Below are 23,033 nucleotides of genomic sequence, written 5' to 3' on the forward strand. Positions count from 1 at the left end.
AATGGATCGAGAGAGAAGACACGGAATCGCGGCGCTCGAGAAACTGACAGAAATGGTATTCCTTGCGCCTATACGGCCGGTATACGGGATACCGCGGGTCGTCGCGCACTGTTGTAATTTTTAATTGTATAAAGAAATTTACTCGGATACGAATATTCGTTTGAAAAATAATGTTAATAGAATTACGATTTTTAATAATAAATTAAAATTATGTCATCACGGCAATACAGCACTTACACGAAGAGAAAAATTTTCTTCATCTAAGCAAATTATGTTAGTTTAAGATTATAAATTCTTCCAAGAAGATTTTATATTGTTGCTTATATATGAAACAATGAATTATTAAATTAACCATTTGATTAATTTATAGACATTATCGGGCAAGCTAGTTTACTTTGTAATTGGCGTAAAACAATACTCTGAGAGAGGAGCAAAATGAACGTCTGATTTTTCTTAAATTTTGTACAGTAATTTGTAACATCAAAATATAAAGAAGTCTGTCACTTCTCCGAGTATTGTTTTACCTCAATTACAAAGTAAACTGGCTTGCCCGATAATGTTAACATATCTATAAATTAATCGAATTAAAATTATTTTCTAATACAGATTATTTTAATAAGTAAAGAGATTTACATTCATTAATTAATTAAAATTATGTCTCTACGTAAAGTAATAGTCCTACAAATTAAAGCTAAAATATATTGCCGTGATGACATAATTTTAATTTATTATTAAAAATCGTAATTCTATTAACATTATTTTTCAAACAAATATTCGTATCCGAGTAAATTTCTTTATGCAATTAAAAATTACAACAGCGCGCGACGAACCGCGGTATCTCGTATACCAGCCGTATAGGCGCAAGGGATACCATTTCTGTCGAGCGCCGCGATTCCGTGTCTTCTCTCTCGATCCATTGTCGAGCGAGGAAGATGCGGTATCGAAACGCCCCCCACTACTTTCTGCCGGCACCCCGACCTCCGCTGCGCTGCCACGAAACACGTACGTGCGCGCCTCGCGTAGCTCGCGTGTGTACGGCAGTCGAGCGTCAGCGCGGAGAGACACCATTTATGCCGGTGCGTGTACGCCGTAAGCTCCTTTATTAGCTGACATGACAGTGAGAGAGAGCAAGTGTAGTCCGAAAACGAAAACGAGAGTAGTCGGTGATACAATCGAAGTAGGTCGATAGTGAATCGATATAAAAGGAACATGGCTTCTAACGCTAAATTTAAATAATATTTTTTACTTGCCAACACGTCCCCTTGAAAAATAACACATACTTTCAGAAACAAATAAAAAAAACGTAATGACGGTTTTCATTCTCGAATTGCAAACAGTATATAGTAAAATGTATCATCAAATATATAAACTTAAGATTAATACAATGTATATGCTTATTTAAGACCTATTCTATCTTGCAAATCACACAGTTTTAAACCTCCTAAAAGTTTAGTAAACATATCCGCTAACATGTTTTCCGATGCGAGATATTCACCGCTAATAATCTTATTTTCTATCTTTTTTCTTATAAAATGATGTCTAACATCTATGTGTTTGGTTTTTTGGCTTGTTACTCAATTTTTCGCAGAGCACATTGCACCATTATTATCGCATTTTATTATTATTGTCTCATTATTACTTTCTCTATCTAATTCTTTATTGAATTCTCGAAGCCAAATTGCTTCTTGACATGCGAAAGATAGAGCCATATACTCCGCTTCAACCGTAGATAATGCTACTACTCTTTGTTTCTTACTAAACCAAGAAATAGGTGCTCTTGATATTATAAATATACAACCTGTAATTGATTTTCTATCACTTGGGTCATTTGCCCAATCCGCATCATTAAAACCTGTTATTTTTGCACTTGAGTTTTTATTATAAGTTAATTTTATATCTACAGTGCCTTTTAAATATCTCATTATTCGTTTTACGGCTTGCCAATGATGCCATTTTGGATTTTTGGAATAAGAACTAACAGTGTTTACTGCATATGCAAGTATTATTGCATACTAAGTCTGGTCGCGAAATCTGGCTAATATACAACAGACTACCCACCGCTTTCAAATATGGCACGTTTTCCATTTTAGGTTCGTTTAAACTTTCTTTCTTGAGTAGTAATTCTGTTTTTGCATTGGATTTCATTGGTGTCTTCGCTGGACAGCAATTAGCCATTTTAAACTTTTCAAGCATTCGTTTTATATACGCTTTTTGATGAATTGATATTTCATTGGGGCCTTACTATTTGCATTCCTAGAAACTCTTGAGGTTCTCCTAAATCTCGTATCTTAAATTTCTTCATAAGTTTCTTCTTAATATCGATTCCTGTTTGCTCATCTTCGTATAGAACCAAAATATCATCCACGTATATTGCAATAATTAATATTTCTTTTTGTACACTTCTGATATATACGCAGGGATCAGATTTTAATCTTTCCATACCTAAACTTTTTAGAGTAGTATCTAGTTTTATATTCCAAGTCCTTCCGCTTTGCTTTAATCTGTAAATTGCCTTTTTTAATTTTAATACTTTATTATTTTCTATTTTCATTTTTTAAGCTTTTCGAGGGATAGATATAAATATCTTCCGTAAGTTCTCCATTGAGATACGCATTTTCTACGTCTAAATGCATCATTTTTAATCTCTTTTGTGCCGCTAATGCAACAACTATCTGATCGAACTATATTTAGCCACGGGTGCAAAGGTTTCTTCATAATTAATACTTTTAATTTGAGCACATCCTTGTATGACTAGTCTGGCTTTGTATTTCGTTTCTTCGTTTTCTGCTATTTTCTTTTTAAAGATCCATTTAGCATTTAGGATTGTTGATTTATCCGGTTTATTTACGACTTCCCACGTATTGTTTTCCTCCAACGACTTAATTTCTCGATTCATAACTTGTATCCAGTGATCTTTATTCTGACTTTCGAGCGCTTCCTCCACTGTAGTTGGATCTTTATCATTTTCTTCAATTGTTAAATACGAGACATATCTTTCTCTAACTACAGGTTTCCATTTTCTGTTTGATCTTCTTGGACCTGTTTCCTCTGTTGATGCCCCTGTTTCTTGTAAAATCATTCTGTCAGATGACTCATGAGTTTCTTCATCTTCAAATTCTTCCTTTTCCATGGGTTCTATCCGTCGTGATAGTTTATCCTCTGTTGATTCATCATCGTCGTCTGAATCTTCTGATATCATTGCCTGTACTTCAGATTTTTTCGTATGTATGTCTCGTAATGATTGATTTTCTAAAAAAACGACGTCACGACTGTTAATTATTTCATATGTACGCGGATCCATAAGTCTGTATTCTTTTACGTCTTCATCATACCCAACGAAAAATAACTGTTTGGATTTAGCATTTCATTTGTCTCTTTTTTCTTTAGGGATATGCGCCATGGCTAAGCATCCGAAAGTCCTCAAGTGTTGAAGCTTAGGTTGTCTTCCACTCCATATTTTTTCAGGAGATGTGCCTTTTAATGGTTTCAATGGAGATTTATTTATTAGATATACCGCTGTGGAAGTCGCTTCTGCCCAAAACTTTTTGTCCAATTTTGCGTCAATTAACATCGTCCGAGCACGCTCAACTATTGTTCTGTTCGCCCTTTCCCCTAGTCCATTTTGTTGTGGATTATAGGGTACGGTAATCTGATGTCTAATGCCTTCGGACCTAAGTAACTCCTTAAAGTTGGAATTAACATACTCTTTACCGTTGTCAGTTCTTATTGCTTTAATTTTATATCCTGATTGTTTTTCTACAAAAGCTTTAAATATTTTAAAATAGTTTAATACTTTGTTCTTATTTTTAAGAAAATACACCTCCATTTTTCGCGAATAATCATCTATAAATGTAAGAAAATATTGTGCTCCGTCTATTGAATTTACCGACATTGGACCGCAAAGATCAGAGTGGATTAAATCTAAAATGTTATTCGCTCTTTTATATTTATACTCAAAGGGTAACTTACTATGTTTACCTAAGACGCACGATTTACAAGGGTGCTCGTTTATCTTTATTTCATCTAGACCGCTCGTTTGATTTGTCTTCAAAATCGTCATACTTTTTTGATTTAAGTGATCTAACCTGCAATGCCACAGTTGATCCTCTTCAATCATGGCGACCATGGCTTGCTCCAGATTCTCGAGTTGATACACTCCATCACGTTGATGTCCTTTTGCTATAATGTTGCCTCTTCTATCAAATATTGCACAATCTTCTTTTTGGAATGTGACCTTTTCCGTTATTTTGCCCTCGGATAAGAGGTTTGTCGTCAGTTCAGGGATGTATAATACATCTTGTACGTTTATGTTTTCTGTATTTTTGCCATTCGTAACATTAATGCTTACTGTTCCTTTTTTAAGTACGTCAAGTTTCTGATTATTTGCAGCTTGTACCGATGCGTTGCAAGTTTGCATATCTTTCATCCAGTCCATTCTTCTAGACATATGAGACGATGCACAAGAGTCAAGGTACCATCCTGTACTCTATCTGTTCAGCAGTTGCTAATGTAAGGAACGTCTTTGGCTGTTCTGTTCTTCACTTCGTTTTGGTTTGAATTTTGTTCGACATTTCGCAGCAACATGTCCTGGCTTTCCACAAGTGAAACATTTTCTCTGTTTGTCTCGAATATTAAATCCTTTATTTTTAGCATATAATGCAGTCTCGCTGTCCTCCAATTTAACTTCCTTAACAGATTTGACTTCTTGCAATAATTTAACTTTTATAATATTACCTGTGATAGCTATTCCTGAGTTTTCTAACCCTATAATCATGGGTTTGTATTCATCGGGCAAACCTGATAGAAGAAAAGCTCCAATCATCTCCTTTTCAATAGAAAAACCTATTTCTTTAAACTGGTGGGCAGCGTTAGTAATTTTATTAATATATTCTTCAACGTTTTTGCACTCAGATAATTTGGCTGACGTTAATGATTTTAGCAATCCTACCTTTCTCGTTAGATCTCTGTCCTCGAAGGTTTCTACCAATTTATTCCACGCAGCCTTTGGAGTGGTGGTTTCCTGTACGTGGCTGTAGTTTCGCTTGTCCAGGGAAAGAATTATTTTAGCCCTTGCCTTGTTCATTTACTTAGAATCAGCGATGTATTCGGCTTTTTCCTCGATACATCCCCATAGATCCTCGCTTTTGAGTAGTGCTTGCATAGCAAATTTCCATGCGGCAAAGTTTTCTTTTCCCTCCAGCTTCTCTATCTGTACTATATTTGCGGTCGCCATTGTCACGTTCTTTAGGTCCCTACCGTAAAAATCGTATGTGATGAAATCATATACGATCGTATATGATATTGTCACATGTGTTTTTGGGATGCGATCGTATGTGCATGATAGTATACGATTCATATATCTATCGCATACGAAAAAAAGCGCAAAGTTTCTTCGAAATATCTACATAAATATGTATTATATTACACCACATAATCCCAATGAGCAACACAATATTCTTATAATATTTTAAAAAACAATTTTTGCAAAAAAAATCCATTCTTAGGAATTTTTTTCGGAAATTCCCAAGCGGTCACCCATCCAAGTCGCGACCCCGGTGAATGTTGCTTGACTTCCAAGATCGCTGCAAACTGATCCCTCATGATGACCTGTGAACACTTTATACTTATATGGATATATAACTGATAAATCAGGTCAATATACGTTATCGAAAAAATGAAATATGTATAATTAAAGCATAATATTTAACATACAATATATAAAATTATAGTTTTTTTACTATTTTCACAAATGCAAAATAGCATCTAAAATAACTTTTGTTATTTGTTTAAATAAGAATGCAACTAAAAAATAGATACAAATTGAACAAGAATGCCTTCAACGATCGCAGCTAAATCTTCGTACTTGTATTGTTTGTGTGATTTTTATACTTCACTTAAATTCAATGAACGGCGTGCCGAATTTATTTTTAGTCATAATTTTGTACAAAATTTTAGTAAAGTATATAAAAATCACACAAATAATACAAGCACGGAGATCTAACTGCAACCGTTGAAGGCATTCTTGTTCAATTTGTATTGATACAGTAACAGTCAAAATATCTATTTACTACTTTAAAAAATACATATTAATACAATACAATAATTAAATTAAATATGAAAAAATTTTTATTAAAAAACATTTAACAAATATTGTCTGCTCATTAAGATATAAATAGAGTTTTCTTCATTTACGAACCTATTTCGTTTAAAAGTTCATATATGATTATATATTTTTCATTATTAATATCATTAATAATCTGTAAAAAGATTCAAATACTGCATAGATTACGAAAAATAAACTGATTTTAAATACATCGACAATATATGTATATTATCCAATGTGTAACAGCCAAAATAAAATAATTATTTATTTAGAATGTATATAATTATAATTATTGCAAATAAATAAACAAATGTAGGATAATTTATAAATTGAGTTAACATTTATTGTCGTTATGCGAGAAGAAACTCTGTTTCAGAAGACTTTTTCAATGACTTCAATGATTTAATTAGAGGTACGCTTGGCAAAATATACATATATTTCATATGAGATGTATATCGTATATGATGGATGTGCTATTGTATAGAATCATATATGATTCTTATACGATAAATCCGCATGTTAAACACGTGATTCTATATAATTTCCGCCGTGACATGTAATTCGTATGTGATCGCATAACGATCGTATGTCTAATAATGCGATTGCCATGTGATCGCATACGATTCATATAAAAATCGTACGTACCTTATACGCAATTTTATATGATTCGGAACATACGTCAAATATGTCACATGTGATTCCGAAACAAATGTCCAACGGTGATATGTAATTCGTATACCATCATACGTCTAATCATGCGATTAGCATGTGATTGCATACGATTCGTATAAGATTCGCTTATAATTCTTATACGATCAGATATGATTTATATATCATTCATATACTATTGATATATGATTCACATACCAAATTTACGGTAGGGGTACGAACACGATGCGCTTGTTGCACACGGTCTTACGTGGACTGTCTATCCTTATCAGATTTCTAACCTGCCCGATGTTTCTTACGTCGCTGTTATCTTCGTACGACGATCCCCTGGGCCCATAACCTCTTGGGGCTGGGGTAGATTTCAGTAATAAAAGTTATAAAAGCGATGTACGCCGTAAGCTTCTTTATTAGCCAACATGACAGTGAAAGAGAGCAAGTGTAGTACGAAAACGAAAGTAGTCGATGATACAATCAAAGTAGGTCGATAGTGAATCGATATAAAAGGAACATGGCTTCTAACGCTAAATTCAAATCTTAGAACATATAGTACTGGAAGGAGCATAACCCTATCAGCCCCGTGCATTTGATTGTCCGAGAGTAGATTGACAAGGATGGAGAGATGATGGTCCTAACTTGTAATGCGCATGCTCCATACAGATGCGTGCACGGTCGCCATCCAAGGCATCTAAGCTAACCTTCAATTGAGCTTTGTAAGTATTGAGTTGTATTGAGTTCAAGACACGTAATCAAAAAACTCCTTTGGAAGAATTGAACACTATTCTACGAAATTGTGACAATAATGTATTGCTACATTTGCAAGGAACGAGATCAGGCGTCTACATATCACATGTAAGTTTAATTATTTACAAGATCTGTTTTTTAATCACAGAACAGAAATGATTAGATTAATTATTAAACAATATTTAAAGATTTGAATCCATCATACGAATAAGCAACTTTGCGAAAAAGATAATTATATCAGGCACAAATATACGAAACTTGTACTGTTCGATAACCAATAAATAAATATACAAATTATTATTTACATTTCAATGCGTTTTTTCGGTTTATTCAGTTAATATAAATTATAATTTGTCACTTGTCACTTCAATATTTTTTTTATCATAAATTAGTTTTTTATTGACCTTTATACATATACCGTTTTGTGCTATAATTCATTTGCCCGCGCTTCTCTGATCATGCGTATTACAAACTAGTATCATCATCTATCTATCTTTGTCAATCTATTCGACGACACTTTCAAGAGACTATGCTCCTTCCAATATTATATGTTCTAAGATTCAAATAATATTTTTCACTCGCCAACAATATTAATAAGAGAAATCACTTATAATAATCTTTGGAGAATAAAAGTGTTAATTATCAAGGGCGAATATTATTCTCCAACCCACGCGTCCTCCTCCAAGTGTCCTTCTTGTGAGTTGTAACCCTCCCCCTTTAAGACGAAACAAATCCCGAATATTTTATCCCGTTGCACCTGGAGTTACAACAATATAGAATAAATAATATCTTATTTTTGTAAAAATAAAATATTAAAGCAAGAACAATTTAAATAATAAAAAAAGATAAGTGGTGGGGGTATTTTGAAAAATTTAACATTTTTGAAAAATCTGATCATGCCATTATAAAGAGCTTTTGAAACTATAAAACTTTTATTGCAAACATTTTTTATATTTCTTATTGTTTCGGCAATATTTGCTTGAAAACGTAAACACCGATTTTATTCAAAAGTATGCTGCACCCCTACAACCAAATATCAGCAATTAAAAAAAATTGTTTTGTGTCCATCTACTCTAAATTTATACAAAGTTTCAGATTTTTTTGAATTTTACACTTGTCAAACGTTCCTTGTCAGTATAATTAATAAAGGAGAAGACGGTATTATGGCTACTGTCAACAATATGGCTATCCCTATTATTTCTGTCATTATGTGACGTATTCTAACAATTGCTTATGGAATTATTTGTTCAGTAGCCTGCCGTTTTTTAGTGATGCTAAAATGCCAATACATAATGACTGACAATTGTTATAAGGCATTTTTACTTTTGAGCACTTCTGAACTTTTTCAAGGTACACTTTTAACCTTTAATTACATACACTTCCTCATTATTTTTAAACTTGAGTGTATTAACACATGAAAGTACATACATTCAAATGTTTTTTTGTTATTTAACTTTTTATTCGGCCGTATACATTTCGAGTTATACAAAGTTAAAACAATAACATAGAATTTTATTAATATGGTTTCTTTAAGAGAAATTTTTATATTAAAATATTTCTTCGATAAATCAATTGTCATTCTAAAAAGCGGTGTTTATAAACATTAGAGACATCATTTTATGCTTGTTATTTAATGTTAAACAGGGATAAAATAATATTTTTAATGAAATGGTATTTCTAAAGCTTTTAAACGCAGGAAAATTCTAAATCAGGAAAATTCTAAACAATGGAAAATTAAAAATATATAATTTTGTAACAAGATACTGTGTTTCTTTTAAATTAAACTAATTTTTTAAAATTATTTTTATGGATAGCCATATTACAACCACTTTTTTTCTTCCACCGATTATGCAGTGCATTAGATTTTTATAAATCACGTCCTAAATAATAAATATTTCATTACTTTGAGTCTAGAATCTGTCAAACAACACTCTGACAAATGTAATCGTTCAAGTCTCAATAGAAAATATTAATTATAAACAAAGTTATTTAATAAAATAAAAATGGGTGCCATATTACTTTCTTCTCCTCTAATTGTAAGTATGATTATGGCAGCACCACGAGAGCGAGTGGGGGATATTCTTAACATACTAAACAAGTATCATTTCCGGTTGCAATTTATTATTGAATATGAGAATAACAATTGTCTCAACTTTTTGGATATGAAATTGATAAGAATTAAAAACTTTTTAACAATTTGATTGGTATCACAAGGATACATTTTCGGGACGTTATCTATTATATTATTCAAGCCATCTAAAATTGGAACAATTTATGGACTTATGGACAGAGCAATATTACTTTCCGGTCCAATATTCCAACAGAAAAACTTAGAATTGGTCATACAATTGCTATGAGACAATGATTATCCATTGGATTTAATTTTCAACAAAATCAACCTCAGATTGAAAAAAAACTTATTAATACAAAATTTACAAACAAAAAAAAAACAATACTCAAAATGATTGCGAGCCGGAAAATAATAAAAAATACATAACAATCCCATAAGAGGCATGTCCGAAGTAGTAACATCAGTTATAGACAAGAACAAGTTCATGATAGGTTACAGATGTTTAAACCGACTGAACAAGATTGTCAAAGCACAGAAAGATAGAGACATCACTACTACCACAAACAACGTGGTATACAAAATAAAATGTAATGACTATGATGCCTCTTATGTGGACCAGACTAAAAGAAGATTGAATACTAGAATAAAGGAACACACAAATAACATCAAATTATATTCGTCAAAGCACTCTGTCATCTCAGAACATATTAAGTTCTACAATCACTCAATGTATTGGAACAACACATTAATTTTAGATACAGAACCAGAATATTACAAAAGATTAATATCTGAAATGATACACATACAGGGTGATTCAGAACGACCCATGTGTCCCTGTAAAGACGTGTTCTTGAATAAATTCTGAGACGATTTTTCCTGTACGAAAATTTTGTCCGATGCTTACTTTTTGAATAATAAGAGGATAAAGTTAGCGAATCACGGGCCGTGTACACATGATAGACAAAGGCGGCGCAACTCACCGTTCGACACAGGTAAGTGCCCGCGTCGGACGTTGAGTTGCGCCGCCTTTGTCTACCACGTGTGTACGGCCCGTGATTCACTAATTTTATCCTCTTATTATTCAAAAAGTAAGCGTCGGACAAAATTTTCGTACAGGAAAAATCGTCTCAGAATTTATTCAAGAACACGTCTTTACAGGGACACATGGGTTGTTTTGAATCACCCTGTATAAGAGCGGAACAACGGACTCAATTTACAAAAAGACACAGAGCTTTTAAAAGAATCTTACTTTGATTTGCTTGACAGGTTGGTCGGTAAAGATTAGAAGCATAATATAATATACAAGGCAATAAATAGTTTATATCCGCTCCACGTTCTCCTTGATTGGCTCTTTATACTCGGTCGTGTATCTGTCTCCGCACGAAACAGACGCGCAACCGAGCACAGTACTTTATCCCTGCGATATATTAAATTATTAATGTATACGTCAGTCTATTTAAATCATTGAAATCATGTTAAAAGTTTTTTACATTTTTCAATGATTTTATTCTTCTAAATTATTTTTATTCAGTTAAATTAGTATTAGTTATTTGAATTGTTATTATTTATTTAAATTATTACATTTCAATAGCGAGACTCGGAACATTGCCTTACAGTGAACAATAGATTCAGACTGTTCTCGTGTTACATCGAATAAAGCTATGCTGATTTTTACATAATGAACAAAATCAGCATAGTTATACGTTTAGATAGTTTATGTTTAAGTATAATAATTCGACATTAGAAATGTAAATTAATACGGCTGAAGAAGGACAAGTACGTCCGAAACGTTCCGCTAACTGTATCTTGATTTTCAGTATTAAGATAAATTGTAACTCGAAAAACCATAGAATAGCTCGTTCTTGGCCTTATATTATTCGTTATGATTAACAAAGTTGTATAAACAGAAAACGGATAAAAAAATTATTTATTTGAAGCTTATAAGGGAACCTCTCGAAAGTCACACCTCGATTTTAATGAAACTTTACACACATTTAGATAATATAATTAAATGATTTTAGAAACTATCAGTTGCGGCTCATATTTGGTTTCAAGAGATGAAATCATCCCTTATGTGTATAGCGGTTTTCAGCTTTTTTCATTATATTTCGGAAACTATTCGAGATATCAAAAAATGTTTTATACAAAAGATTTACTATAAAATTACGTCAATTCATTCACGTTAATAACATTTAAAAAAAATAATTATTAAAAAAAATTTTTTAATAATTATTTAAATTATTCTAAAACAAATATTATTGACATGAATAAATAGAAATAATTTTATCGCAAAACTTTTGTATAAAACATTTTTTTATATTTTGAATGGTTTTCCATATATAGAAGGAAAAGCTAAAAATCGCTTTACACATGAGGACTGATTTCACCCTTTAAAATATTGGCAGCAACTGATATTTTCTAAAATCATCTAATTAAGTAAAATCGGAAAAGTAAAAACCTACGTGGTTCTTCTTTTGAAAAACCGAAAAGACCAATCCATCCAGAAGATCGGCTGAATCCAGTCGGATCGTGAGGCATCCGAGCAGATCGTAGAAGTACGGAAAAGAAAAGTAAATGCGTTACGTATAATTAATTATTATAAAATGCATGTACTTCAAAACACAATTTTTACTAAATGAAATCAACCGAACGTTGTCATACTTGATTTACATCTATTCTTTGTAAGTCGACTGCAATAATTTATTACATTATCCGCTTGTAAAAATTAATTATATTAATATTGCATTATATGTAGTTTGCACAAAACCAAGAATTTAGAGAAATTTTTATCAAATGTTATTCTTTATTTCAGCAAAATTAGCTCTGTTCAGTGTTTATGATAAATATAATGAATTGTCATTTGGTAAACATTTTACAAGATCAAGTATAATATAGACAGTCTTTTTATAAGAATAACATTCAATAAAGTTTCTCTAAATTCATGATTTTATGCAAATTACACATAATGCAATATTAACATAATCAATTTTTACAAGCGGATAATATAGTGGGTTATTGCAGAAATCAACTGAATAATGTCTTGATTTACATCTGTTCTTTGTAAGTCTTACAAGACTTACAAAGAACAAATGTAATTAAATGTAAATATGTTTCTGCTTAAATTAGTTCTGCTCAGTGTTCATAATAAATAATTAACTGCCAGTTTGTAAACATTTGACAACATCAAGTATAATATAGACAATTTTTCTATAATAATAACATTCGATAAAAATTTCTCTAAATTCATGGATTTATGCAAACTACATATACTACCTTATTGTTGCTCGCTAATTGATTATCTATCTTTTAAATTATTGCTTTACATTTAACGATCGAGTTGTTTATTTGTTTTTTCTTTATTAACACTTCATTAACACACATTTCTTTAAATATGGGATGAATTCCTTGGCTATCTACTAAAAAAATAATGTGACCATGTCTGTTTAGTATCAAACTGGATGGAGATTTAAAAAGCAGCCTGGAGTAGATCAATTTTTAAAAGCAATTGTCCCGCCACAATGTGAAATTGTGATTTATACAGCATCAATGTGCTCATGGATAGGGCAAAATATAACTTCAAAGTTGGGAATACCCAAATTATAATGGATATTTAAAGTAAGTCCTTTTATGATTTGTGCGGTCATAGGATGAAACTAATAAATAGAATTATTTTGTTTGTATGTTATTTTGTTCTTCTTTTAGAAACTCTTAGAACTTCATTTCCTTGAGTCACCGAAAGGGATTTCAAATTTTCAGTGATGGAATGGTTCCGATTTTCCAACGTTCATAAACGAAGAAAACTGTAAAAAAAAAGTAAGCGAGGCATTGGAGACTCATTCAAGACAGGCTCATCAATGTTGCGATCTCAACTATACTGCTGATAAAAATTGTCTTGCCTGATGAAACAAATTTCCAAGGAGAAATTTTTCGTTCTTTCCTTTTTGTACGCTTTTACCAGTACTGATATCCAGTCACAATTTTTATCAAATGTTTAAATAAAGACCATTTAATAGGTTCCCAGATAACATTTCTTGCTGGCAAGTTTTGCGCGCGATGTGTATGCGAACTTTGTAACAGATTTGCATGCGTTTTGTTCGTAGAACGTGTTACATCGTGTATATTGCTTACAAGTCGCTAGCTCATGTATTGTCCCATGTACTGGCAAATTACATGCAGATGGCTAACATATTGCTAGTCGTTTGCTCCCCAGATAACATTTTTTGCGCGCAAACTTTGCGCGTCTTATGCATGTAAACTGTGTACGCGGTTTGCGTGAGTTTTGCCAGCAAGTTGAAATTCTGTAATTTCAGATTGAAATGGGTTTAACAAGTGAGTGCTAACGCCACAGCTAGGCGGCCACGCCGCAGGACATTTTCTCATGAGTTGAGTGCGGCCACAGGCATTATATCTAGGCGCCACCGCTGCCAACTCATCAGCTCATACTTTAGTGACACTTTTAGGAGCTGCTTTTTCTAACCTCGAGACGAATATTCGCTCTCATTCTTTTCAAACATAGCGTGTGTGTGAAACGCTGTTCCACATAAAATTTTATATTTTTACATGTAAATAACAATTTGTATTGTTATTTAATCTTGTACATAAATTAAATGTTTAATTCAAATTTTTTCTTTTTTTAAATCTTTTTTAACGAAAAAAATACAAGAAATAGTTTTTTTTGTAAACTAAACATTTATTACGTTTACATTAAGGTATTCTGTTTTAATAAATCTATCTCGGTTTGGATCTTATTTTTCAATCGGTCTTAATACCGTATTTTCGGTGCAGAAATTCCGATCAATTCAAATTAACTTTTTTTAAATCGATTTTAATAGCACATTTTCGGCAGGGTATAGCTTATTGAGATCGCGCGCAAAGTGTGCTAGCATTTTGCGTGCACATCGTTTATTGAAATTGCGCACAAAGTGTGCTAGTGTTTTGCTAGCGCTATGACGACGCAGTTGGATAAAGTTTTGCTTGCGTTGTAGGAATCCCTTTTGCGCGTGATTTGCTGAACGTTTACCCGCAAAATGTTTTCTGGGTTGTATTGTAAAAGGACTTTTCTTAAGATTTGCTTGAAACTTGATATTTGAAGATTATATTCTTTATACATAAGCATAAAAGTTACAAATGTAACCTTTCAATCATTAAAATCAAGTAACATTTCTTAATCAAATTTTTAAAATAATTAAAATCAACTGCAAAAACAAAGTTATGTTTAATGTTTCCGAATTTATTTTTAGATATTTTAGCATTCCATATAGACATATATTCTATGATCTATCTTCTTTAGAGAATAATTAAGTATCCATTGATTGAAAACTTAAACAAACTTCAATCAATAAGTGCAGGGACTGTTCTCAAAGAAGGATAGAATCCATTTATTGATTTTAGCTAGGATCATATTTACAGTCTCCTGAACTTGTCCCTGTTTATTTTCCAAAGTTGGAGTTGTAATTGAACATCTGTCAATATTTTTCTAAATTCAATAACAAAGTCAGAGAAATCATCTTCATCAGCATTTGCTGAATTACTTATTTGCTGAATTACTATTGGCGCATTGGTCTACGGCCAAGGTTAATAATCTTAGATCAATGGGTGTTGGGATTGTCTTCTTAATTGAAAGGTTACTTTTTATCGTTCTTTTGTCAAAAGAGAAGTCACTGTTTCCCTTTTCGATCCGATAATTGGGTGGCAGTATTGTAATTGCATTTACAGTTAGTACTTTCAACATGTGTTTCCTATGTTACCCATAAAACACAAGGTGTAAAATACATTTCCAAAAGTAATCACAGCGCAAAAATGGTATTTAAAAATTAGAGGGCTACATTTATTCATAAACAAAAACAAAATTAATTTTATTCTTACTTATCATCCCAGATAAACAAAAGTATTCTATGATATATCCTTTTCGAGAATAATTTCAATAAAGCTCGATTAATAACTTCGATCAATGAGTTATATGTGTGCATACATATACAAGTCATACTTTTGATATTTATTGCACGCACGCACGCACGCACGCACATACATAATTTAATATATTTGTTTAATTAATAATAATATATTTGATTATATAGTATATCTACGTATTAATAAAAACTATAGATATATACTATATACGAGGTGTGTTCAAAAAGTATCGCGAATTTTGTGTTTTTTCAAAAATTATTTATTTATTCATGAATATCTATTTTGTCCCCTTCAAAGTAATCCCCATGAGATATTATACACTTGTGCCAACGGTTTTTCCAATCTTCGAAGCACTTCAAAAAATCATTTTTTTTTATCTTGTTCAGCTCCTCCTTCGATGCCGTCTTTATCTCGTCAAGCGTAGCGTAACGTCGTCCTTTCATGGGCCTCTTCAGTTTAGGGAACAAGAAAAAGTCACAGGGGGCCAGATCTGGGGAATACGGTGGCTGCGGCATCATTAGTGTGTTGTTTTTGGCCAAAAAGTCGCGCACAAGCAACGATGTGTGAGCAGGGGCGTTATCGTGGTGCAAAAGCCAATTTTTGTTCTTCCACAAATCCGGGCGTTTCTGGCGGATTGCTTCGCGCAAATTGCGCATAACTTGCAGGTAATATTCCTTATTGACCGTTCTACCCTGTGGCAAGAACTCATGATGCACCACGCCCCTGCAATCGAAGAAAACTGTCAGCAAAACTTTCACATTCGACCGAACTTGGCGCGCTTTTTTCGGTCTTGGTTCATGCGGCAGCTTCCATTGAGATGATTGAGCTTTGGTTTCCACGTCATAACCATAAACCCACGATTCGTCACCAGTTATGACCCTCTGGAGCAAATTTGGGTCGTCGCGGACAGAGTCCAACATCTCATTAGCAATGTTCATGCGATGCTGTTTTTGGTCGCAATTGAGCAATTTTGGTACGAATTTCGCGGCGACCCGTCTCATGCCCAAATCATTGATAAAAATCGAATGGCACGAGCCAATCGATATGTTTAGGTCCTTAGCAACTTCTCTAACGGTGATTCGACGATTGGCCAATACCATTTTCTCCACTTCATTAATTTTTTCGTCTGTTGTTGAAGTGCTCGGGCGTCCGGCACGCTCTTCGTCGTTCACATCTTCTCGGCCTTCTGAGAACATTTTGTACCACCGATAAACGTTGCTTCGGTCCAAGGTAGCTTCTCCGTATGCCACAGTCAACATTCGGAATGCATCCGCGCACTTAATTTCGTTTTTCACACAAAATTTGATACAGGTTCTTTGATCCATTTTTTTGAATAGGTAAAAATCGAAGACGATCCAAAACACGTGCAAGCAAAGCAGCTGTCAACAATTAAGTGAACATTCAAAATGGCCGAGCTTGTCGGCATAAGTGAGAGACATGAGTACCAACATAACGCCACAAAAAGATCGAAATTCGAATATACGTAACCCGCGAAAATTCAAAATTCGCAATACTTTTTGAACACACCTCGTACACACAGCAGAGAGGGTTTGGAGTCATTAAATACTGCAGAAGTAACAAACTGCGGGGTTCTTATCTCTGCTGTGATACACACACACACACACACACACACACACACACACACACACACACACACACACACACACACACACACATACACACATAAACAGTAAAGAGGGTTTGGAGTCGTCAAATACTGCAGAAGTGACGAACTGTGGGCTCCTTATCTGTGCTGTGACACACACACACACACACACACACACACAGTAAAAAAGGTTTGGAGTCGTTAAATATTGTAGAAGTGACGAACTGTGGGCTCCTTATCTCTGCTGTGACACATATACACACACACATATGCACGCACGCACGCACGCACGCGCACACGCACACGCGCACAAATGCACACACGCACGCACGTACGCGCGCGCGCGCGCGCACACACACACACACACACACACACATACACATACACACACGATGTGCAAAAATCCGACCGGCAACCTCCACGTGGTGCATTGGGTAATGCTAATGTCGGCGGTAGACGTCATTTTTCGGAAAAATGTACTGTAAAAAATGTATATCTTCGAAGTCTTGTAACTCGGTCAAAAAAAATCGTAGAAAAAATTTTAAAAAAAGGATTTTGTAGAGAAAATGTCATACTTTGAGGCACTTGCATTGGATTTGTCGAGAAAAATTTTTTTATTGAGCTACAGGCTGTTAAAAATACGTTATTTTAAGGAAAAACAGTGTATCTTTTTTGGAGCATAGTACTAAGAAATTGAGAAAATTTTTGAAAACCATTAATAGCATGTTAAAGCTGAAACTTCGAGCTTTAAAATGGTTTTTTGATTTTTTGTCTACGATAATTTTTCATGGAGTACGGATATCATTTGTAGAAAATGCAGGTTTAGCTTCAAAGTTGCGTAACTCGGTCAAAAAAAATCGTAGAGAAATTTTTAAAAAAGCATTTTGTAGATAAAATGTTGTAGTTTATGAAATTTTACTTGAATTATTTGAAAAAAATTTGTTGGTCGATCTGCAAAGTGTCAAAAATACGAAATTTTAACGAACAAAACAAGGTGTGCTTTTTTACTACATAAGACAAGGAAGTTAAAAGAATTTTGAAAATCTGCTGGTAGAACGTTAAAGCACGATCTTCAAGCTTCAAAATGCTTTTTTTATTTTTTATCTACGATGATTTTTCACCGAGTTACAGTCATTTGAAAATAGCCTAATTTTTGGTGTCTGGAAAGTGTTCCCTATTTTTTTTTGAGTAGTGTATATAAAAATTTTCTTCGGAAAACTTCTAGGAAAGAAAACAGAAAATGAAGCAATAGTAAGATATGTACTAACGGGAACAAGAACGTGTCTTTCTCAATAGCACACATCAACAGGTATGTGTGTTAACATATGCGTCTTTTTCGCGATAGCGCACATAATCGCGTGCTACCGGGATGTGCGCTATCGGGATGTGCGATTGCGGGAATTAAAACATTTTTTTCCCGATAAAGCACATAGTCACGTGCTATCGGTATGCGCGCTATCAGGGAGTGCGCTGTCGGGGAGTGCGCTGTCGGGAAGTGCGCTATCGGGATGTGAGCTATCGGGAAGTGAGCTATCGGGATGTGAGCTATCGGGATGTGCGCTATCGGGATGTGCGCTATAGGGATGCGCGTTACCGCGATATTCGCTATCGGGATGTGCGCGTGTAAACGTGCACAAACTTGTTCGAAGGCACCCTCTCACTCTCTCTCACTCCTTCCGTCCCTTTTCGTGCGATGGAAATGTAGTGTTTTTAATTTGCAAATGATATTTAAACAATCATATTTGTCTTAAATTTTATTATTCGCGATAGTACAACCAGCTTGATTGATTCTGTCCCTCGGAAAATTTTCCAATTTGAGTAGTCGCTATCTTTAAAAATATTTACAGAACATGATTAACGTAACAACTAATAAGTTCTAGTCGTTACATTAATCATGAACTGGGAGTATGTAGAAAGATGGTAACTCCTCTGTTTGGAAAATTTTCCAATTTAAAGAATCAATGACGCTGGGTGTACATTCATTACAATAATGTTGCGCATATATGTGGAGCGTGTATTTGAAGATCTCGCGGTCATCCTGGTATTTGACGGCCAGGTGACAAAGACCGATATTAGACAAGTTAAATAGAGCATAATTAAAATGAAAGAGAGAAAGCGAAACTTCAAATGTGAAAGTGTTGTCCGTATTCGGTTGTGTCATCTGAGTGTATCAGGTGCCTCACAGAGCATGTAACAGTGAGTTGCGCCTCCCCTGTATACCACTACTATCCGACACGTCATACGCTATTTCTTTTTATAACTTAACAACTAAGTTCAGGACAAATATTTTTCTAAAGGAAAAATCGTCTCAGAGTTCGATTACGAATATGTAAATAAAAAGACTAATACATTATAATGAATCACATTGTATACGGTACACGTTACATAGTATTATACGTGTGCTAAGGGAAACATACGCGTCTTTTTCCCGATAGAGGACATAGTCGCGTGCTATCGAGATGTGCGCTATCGGGATGTGCGCTATCGGGATGATGCGCTTTTTGCATTGTGTGCTATCGGGACAATGCGCCTTTTATGTTGTGCGTTATCGGGACAACGCGCCTTTCTTTGCTGTGCGCTATCGAGATGTGCGCTATCGGGATGTGCGCTATCGGGAAATAATTTAAATTTTATGTGTGCTATCGGGATGTGCGCTATCACACTGTGCGCTAACGGGACCTTCCCGCGATGGACAATACTTCGAATAAAACATTAAATACCGTTCTTTCACAATAAATGCCCAATTTTTGATAAAAAACGGCGGAAACTTATTTATACTCCTAATAAAATTATAAACTCCAAAAATAAATAAAATTGAATTAATGGAATTTACATCGCAGCTTGCGCGGGTCGCGCTATTTCGCGACGTACGCCTTTTACAATCACCTGCGATCGCGAGACGAGGCATGATTCGCGCGGCGCGCAGTGCGGTGCGAAATTTAAGGCCCAAAAAATGCGGCAAAAATTATCGCACCGAGTTTCCGCGAAAATTTGTCTCACAGCGTCCTTTGAGTTAAGTTTATATAAAGAGCAAAGTCAGAGCGTCTCGCAATTCATTCCTTCTTCGAGCATGCTAATGGGCGAAAATTGACCCAGCTTCATAAAGCATCCTCGACGGCAAGCTTTTTACTAAATCTATATAATAAAAGTAGGTAGATAGGCAATACAAATTTTTCATTTTCGCGTTACCCTTGGAAAACCGCCGGTATCATGATTGCTGGATCTTCCTCTTCCTCTCAACCGTCTCTGGAAGGTACGAACCTTTAAGTGACTCTTCCAGTAACAGTGCGACCCCACTCACCACTTCCTCGATTCATTTACAGAACATGGAACAACAAGTAAATAACAGCGTGAATACAGTGTCGAGCGTCAACACAGCGGCACAAACCCAGAAAGAGCAGTCTAATAGAAAAATCAGCGGCAAAAGACAAGGACAAGATCAACCCAAGAATGCCTAACCGCCCAAAAACACCGAGTCACAACAAGCTTGCGGCGAAATAATTAGAAGGCGACGAGCAGCAGCAGCAACAAAAACAGAAGCGTAACAGTAATAATAACAGTAACAGTAGTGTGTAGAGCATAATCATATTTCGAAAGTTCAAGTAAAATTCAATATTTACGTAACACAGATTCGGAAAATGGCAACGGTCTCGCCAAGTTGAGTGAACCTTGTGCTGCGCTCAATTACCGCGTTTTTCGTTCATTTTCGCTTGAGTTTTACGCTATGTGAAATTAGACAGCTGTAATTGAAAAATGTTTGATTAATAACAAATTTAATTCCATGAAAGCCGGTACCACCATCGGGTTGCCTGATGACACCATTGTGCCAGATGTTAATATGTAAGAATTTCCGTCATACGAAATGAATAATCATCAGGTCAAAAGCGGATTTAAGCGCTCGCTGTCCCCTTTGCCAAAGAATAAAGATAAGAATCTCGCAAATCTCTGCGCTTACCATACAGCAAAGCATAAATCGCTAACATCGTCGGCACCATGTCCCACTTGGAAAGAATTTACGACTCGGACATCGCAATTCTTACAAAACCCAATGCCACTAGTAATAGCCGCTTTAACGCATCTGTCAATTCTAATTCTGTTGAGCTTAGGTAAATGATTAACACGTGCTGAGGTTAAATTATGTCCTTTATGTGAGAAAATCTTAATGGCAAAATACAAAAAGAACAAAAAAAACATAAATAATCAAAATACAAGTGTGGGTAACCCGACATAGAAAAAGAACGCATTTTGACGGTGATGCTGCTCACACCAAACATAGAGTTAAAATGTTCAATTTTCATTTCAACACTTCCACCGATTTGAACATTACAAAATAAAATTAGTTAATAGACTGCAATATATAATCTCTTTTCATTTAAATTTGAACATCTTGATATAATAATGCAAACCAAATCAAAACATATGACTGGCTTAATACAGTGATATAAGTGTAAAAGGGAGACATTCAATTATAACTTGAATACAATTCCTATTTTATCGCTACAATATGCATGCTTGTCGTAAGAAACAGTCTTCGTTAATCTTTATAATTTCTGTTTTCTGTGTTAAAATTGCTTCACAAATAAAATAATGTTGCACATCTATATGTTTCGTCTGTGCGTGGAACATTGAATTCTTGCTTAAGTTGATAGCTCTCTTATTATTACAGTAAATTTTGATTGGATGTTTCCAATTACGTAGTCGTAATTCTTTGGTTAATTTACGCAGAAAAATAGCTTCTTTTGTAGTTGATGCAAGTGCCATGTACTCCGATTCAACTGTTGAGCATGCTACTGTTGGTTGTTTCTTACTTTGCCATGTTATTGTAGCATCTCCAAGCAGGAACACATATCCAGTGGTAGATGTTTTATCGTCTAGACAGCCCGCAAAATTTGCGTCACAGTAACCACATATTTCCTGGTTACCATCCCTTTTGTATATACTAGGACTGCATCAGTTGTTTCTCGTAGATATCTCATAACTCGTTTTATAGCTGACCAATGAGATTTATTTAGTTTAGAGCAGAATTGGTATAAAGTTCCAATGGCTTGAGCGATGTCAGAACAAGTTGCTCTGGCTGCGTACAATAAACATCCAATTGCTGATTGATACATAGCTGCATCCGTCATTTCCTCTTCCAATGTTGTTAATTTTGACAATTTTTGATTAGGATCTAGAGGTATGGAAATTGACTTTACTTCATGCACATTAAATCGTTTCAGCATATTTTCAATATAACCTTTTTGACTTATTGTTAATATTGTTATACCCTTTTCTTTGTCTTTTGTTATCTCTATCCTTAAACAATAATGTCATTTTCCTAAATCCTTTATTTCAAAAGTTTTCATTAGATTTTCTCTTATTGTGGTTTTTAATCTTACGCAATTTGAAAAAATTAATAAACTATCTACGTATATAGCTATTATTATAATTTTTGATTCTTCTATCATATAATAAACACAACTATCAAAGGTCAAACATGTTAAACCAATATCTTTGAGTGTTCCGTCTAACTTTGTGTATCATGTCCTGCCTGATTGTTTCAAACATTTATGGCTTTGTAAAGTTTACAAACAATTATCACTTTTTTCTTTGCAAACTTCTAATTCCTCTAGACATTGCATATAAATTTCTTCATTTATATTGTCTTGTATAAATGCAACTATGGCATCCATATGGTCCATATCCCAATTATTAATAGTGGCCAAAGCAATAAGAGCGCGCAAAGTATCATAACGGACTACAAGAGAAAATGTTTCTGTATAATCTATATCAGGAATCTAAGAACATCTTTTGCCATCAAACGCGCTTTATATTTTTCTATAGTACCATTAGCGTTTTTCTTTATTTCCATTAACATGGAATAGCTTTTCTTCCATGAGATAGCTCGACTAAATCCCATGTATGATTATGAGCTTTAAGTTCAGTCCATATGG

General features: G+C 34.2%; 1 protein-coding gene across 10 annotated transcripts in view; it reads right to left on the minus strand.

Annotated features, from left to right (window-relative positions):
- Positions 1-23,033, minus strand: part of LOC105198174 (protein phosphatase 1L) — a 269,334-nt gene that overhangs the window by 154,038 nt on the left and 92,263 nt on the right. The window contains exon 1 of one of the 10 annotated variants that reach the window (XM_039459013.1): positions 10,834-11,001. The exons of 8 other annotated variants lie outside the window; for them this stretch is intronic. In XM_039459013.1, coding sequence (XP_039314947.1) covers positions 10,834-10,875 — 42 coding nt within the window. In that variant the 5' untranslated portion in view covers positions 10,876-11,001. Of the gene's footprint in view, positions 1-4,948; positions 5,203-10,833; positions 11,002-23,033 lie in introns of those variants that run through there. One more of the 10 variants, XM_039459011.1, reaches the window with a different exon arrangement.

Source organism: Solenopsis invicta, chromosome 16 (genome assembly GCF_016802725.1).
Source record: "Solenopsis invicta isolate M01_SB chromosome 16, UNIL_Sinv_3.0, whole genome shotgun sequence".
Lineage (NCBI taxonomy): Eukaryota > Metazoa > Arthropoda > Insecta > Hymenoptera > Formicidae > Solenopsis > Solenopsis invicta.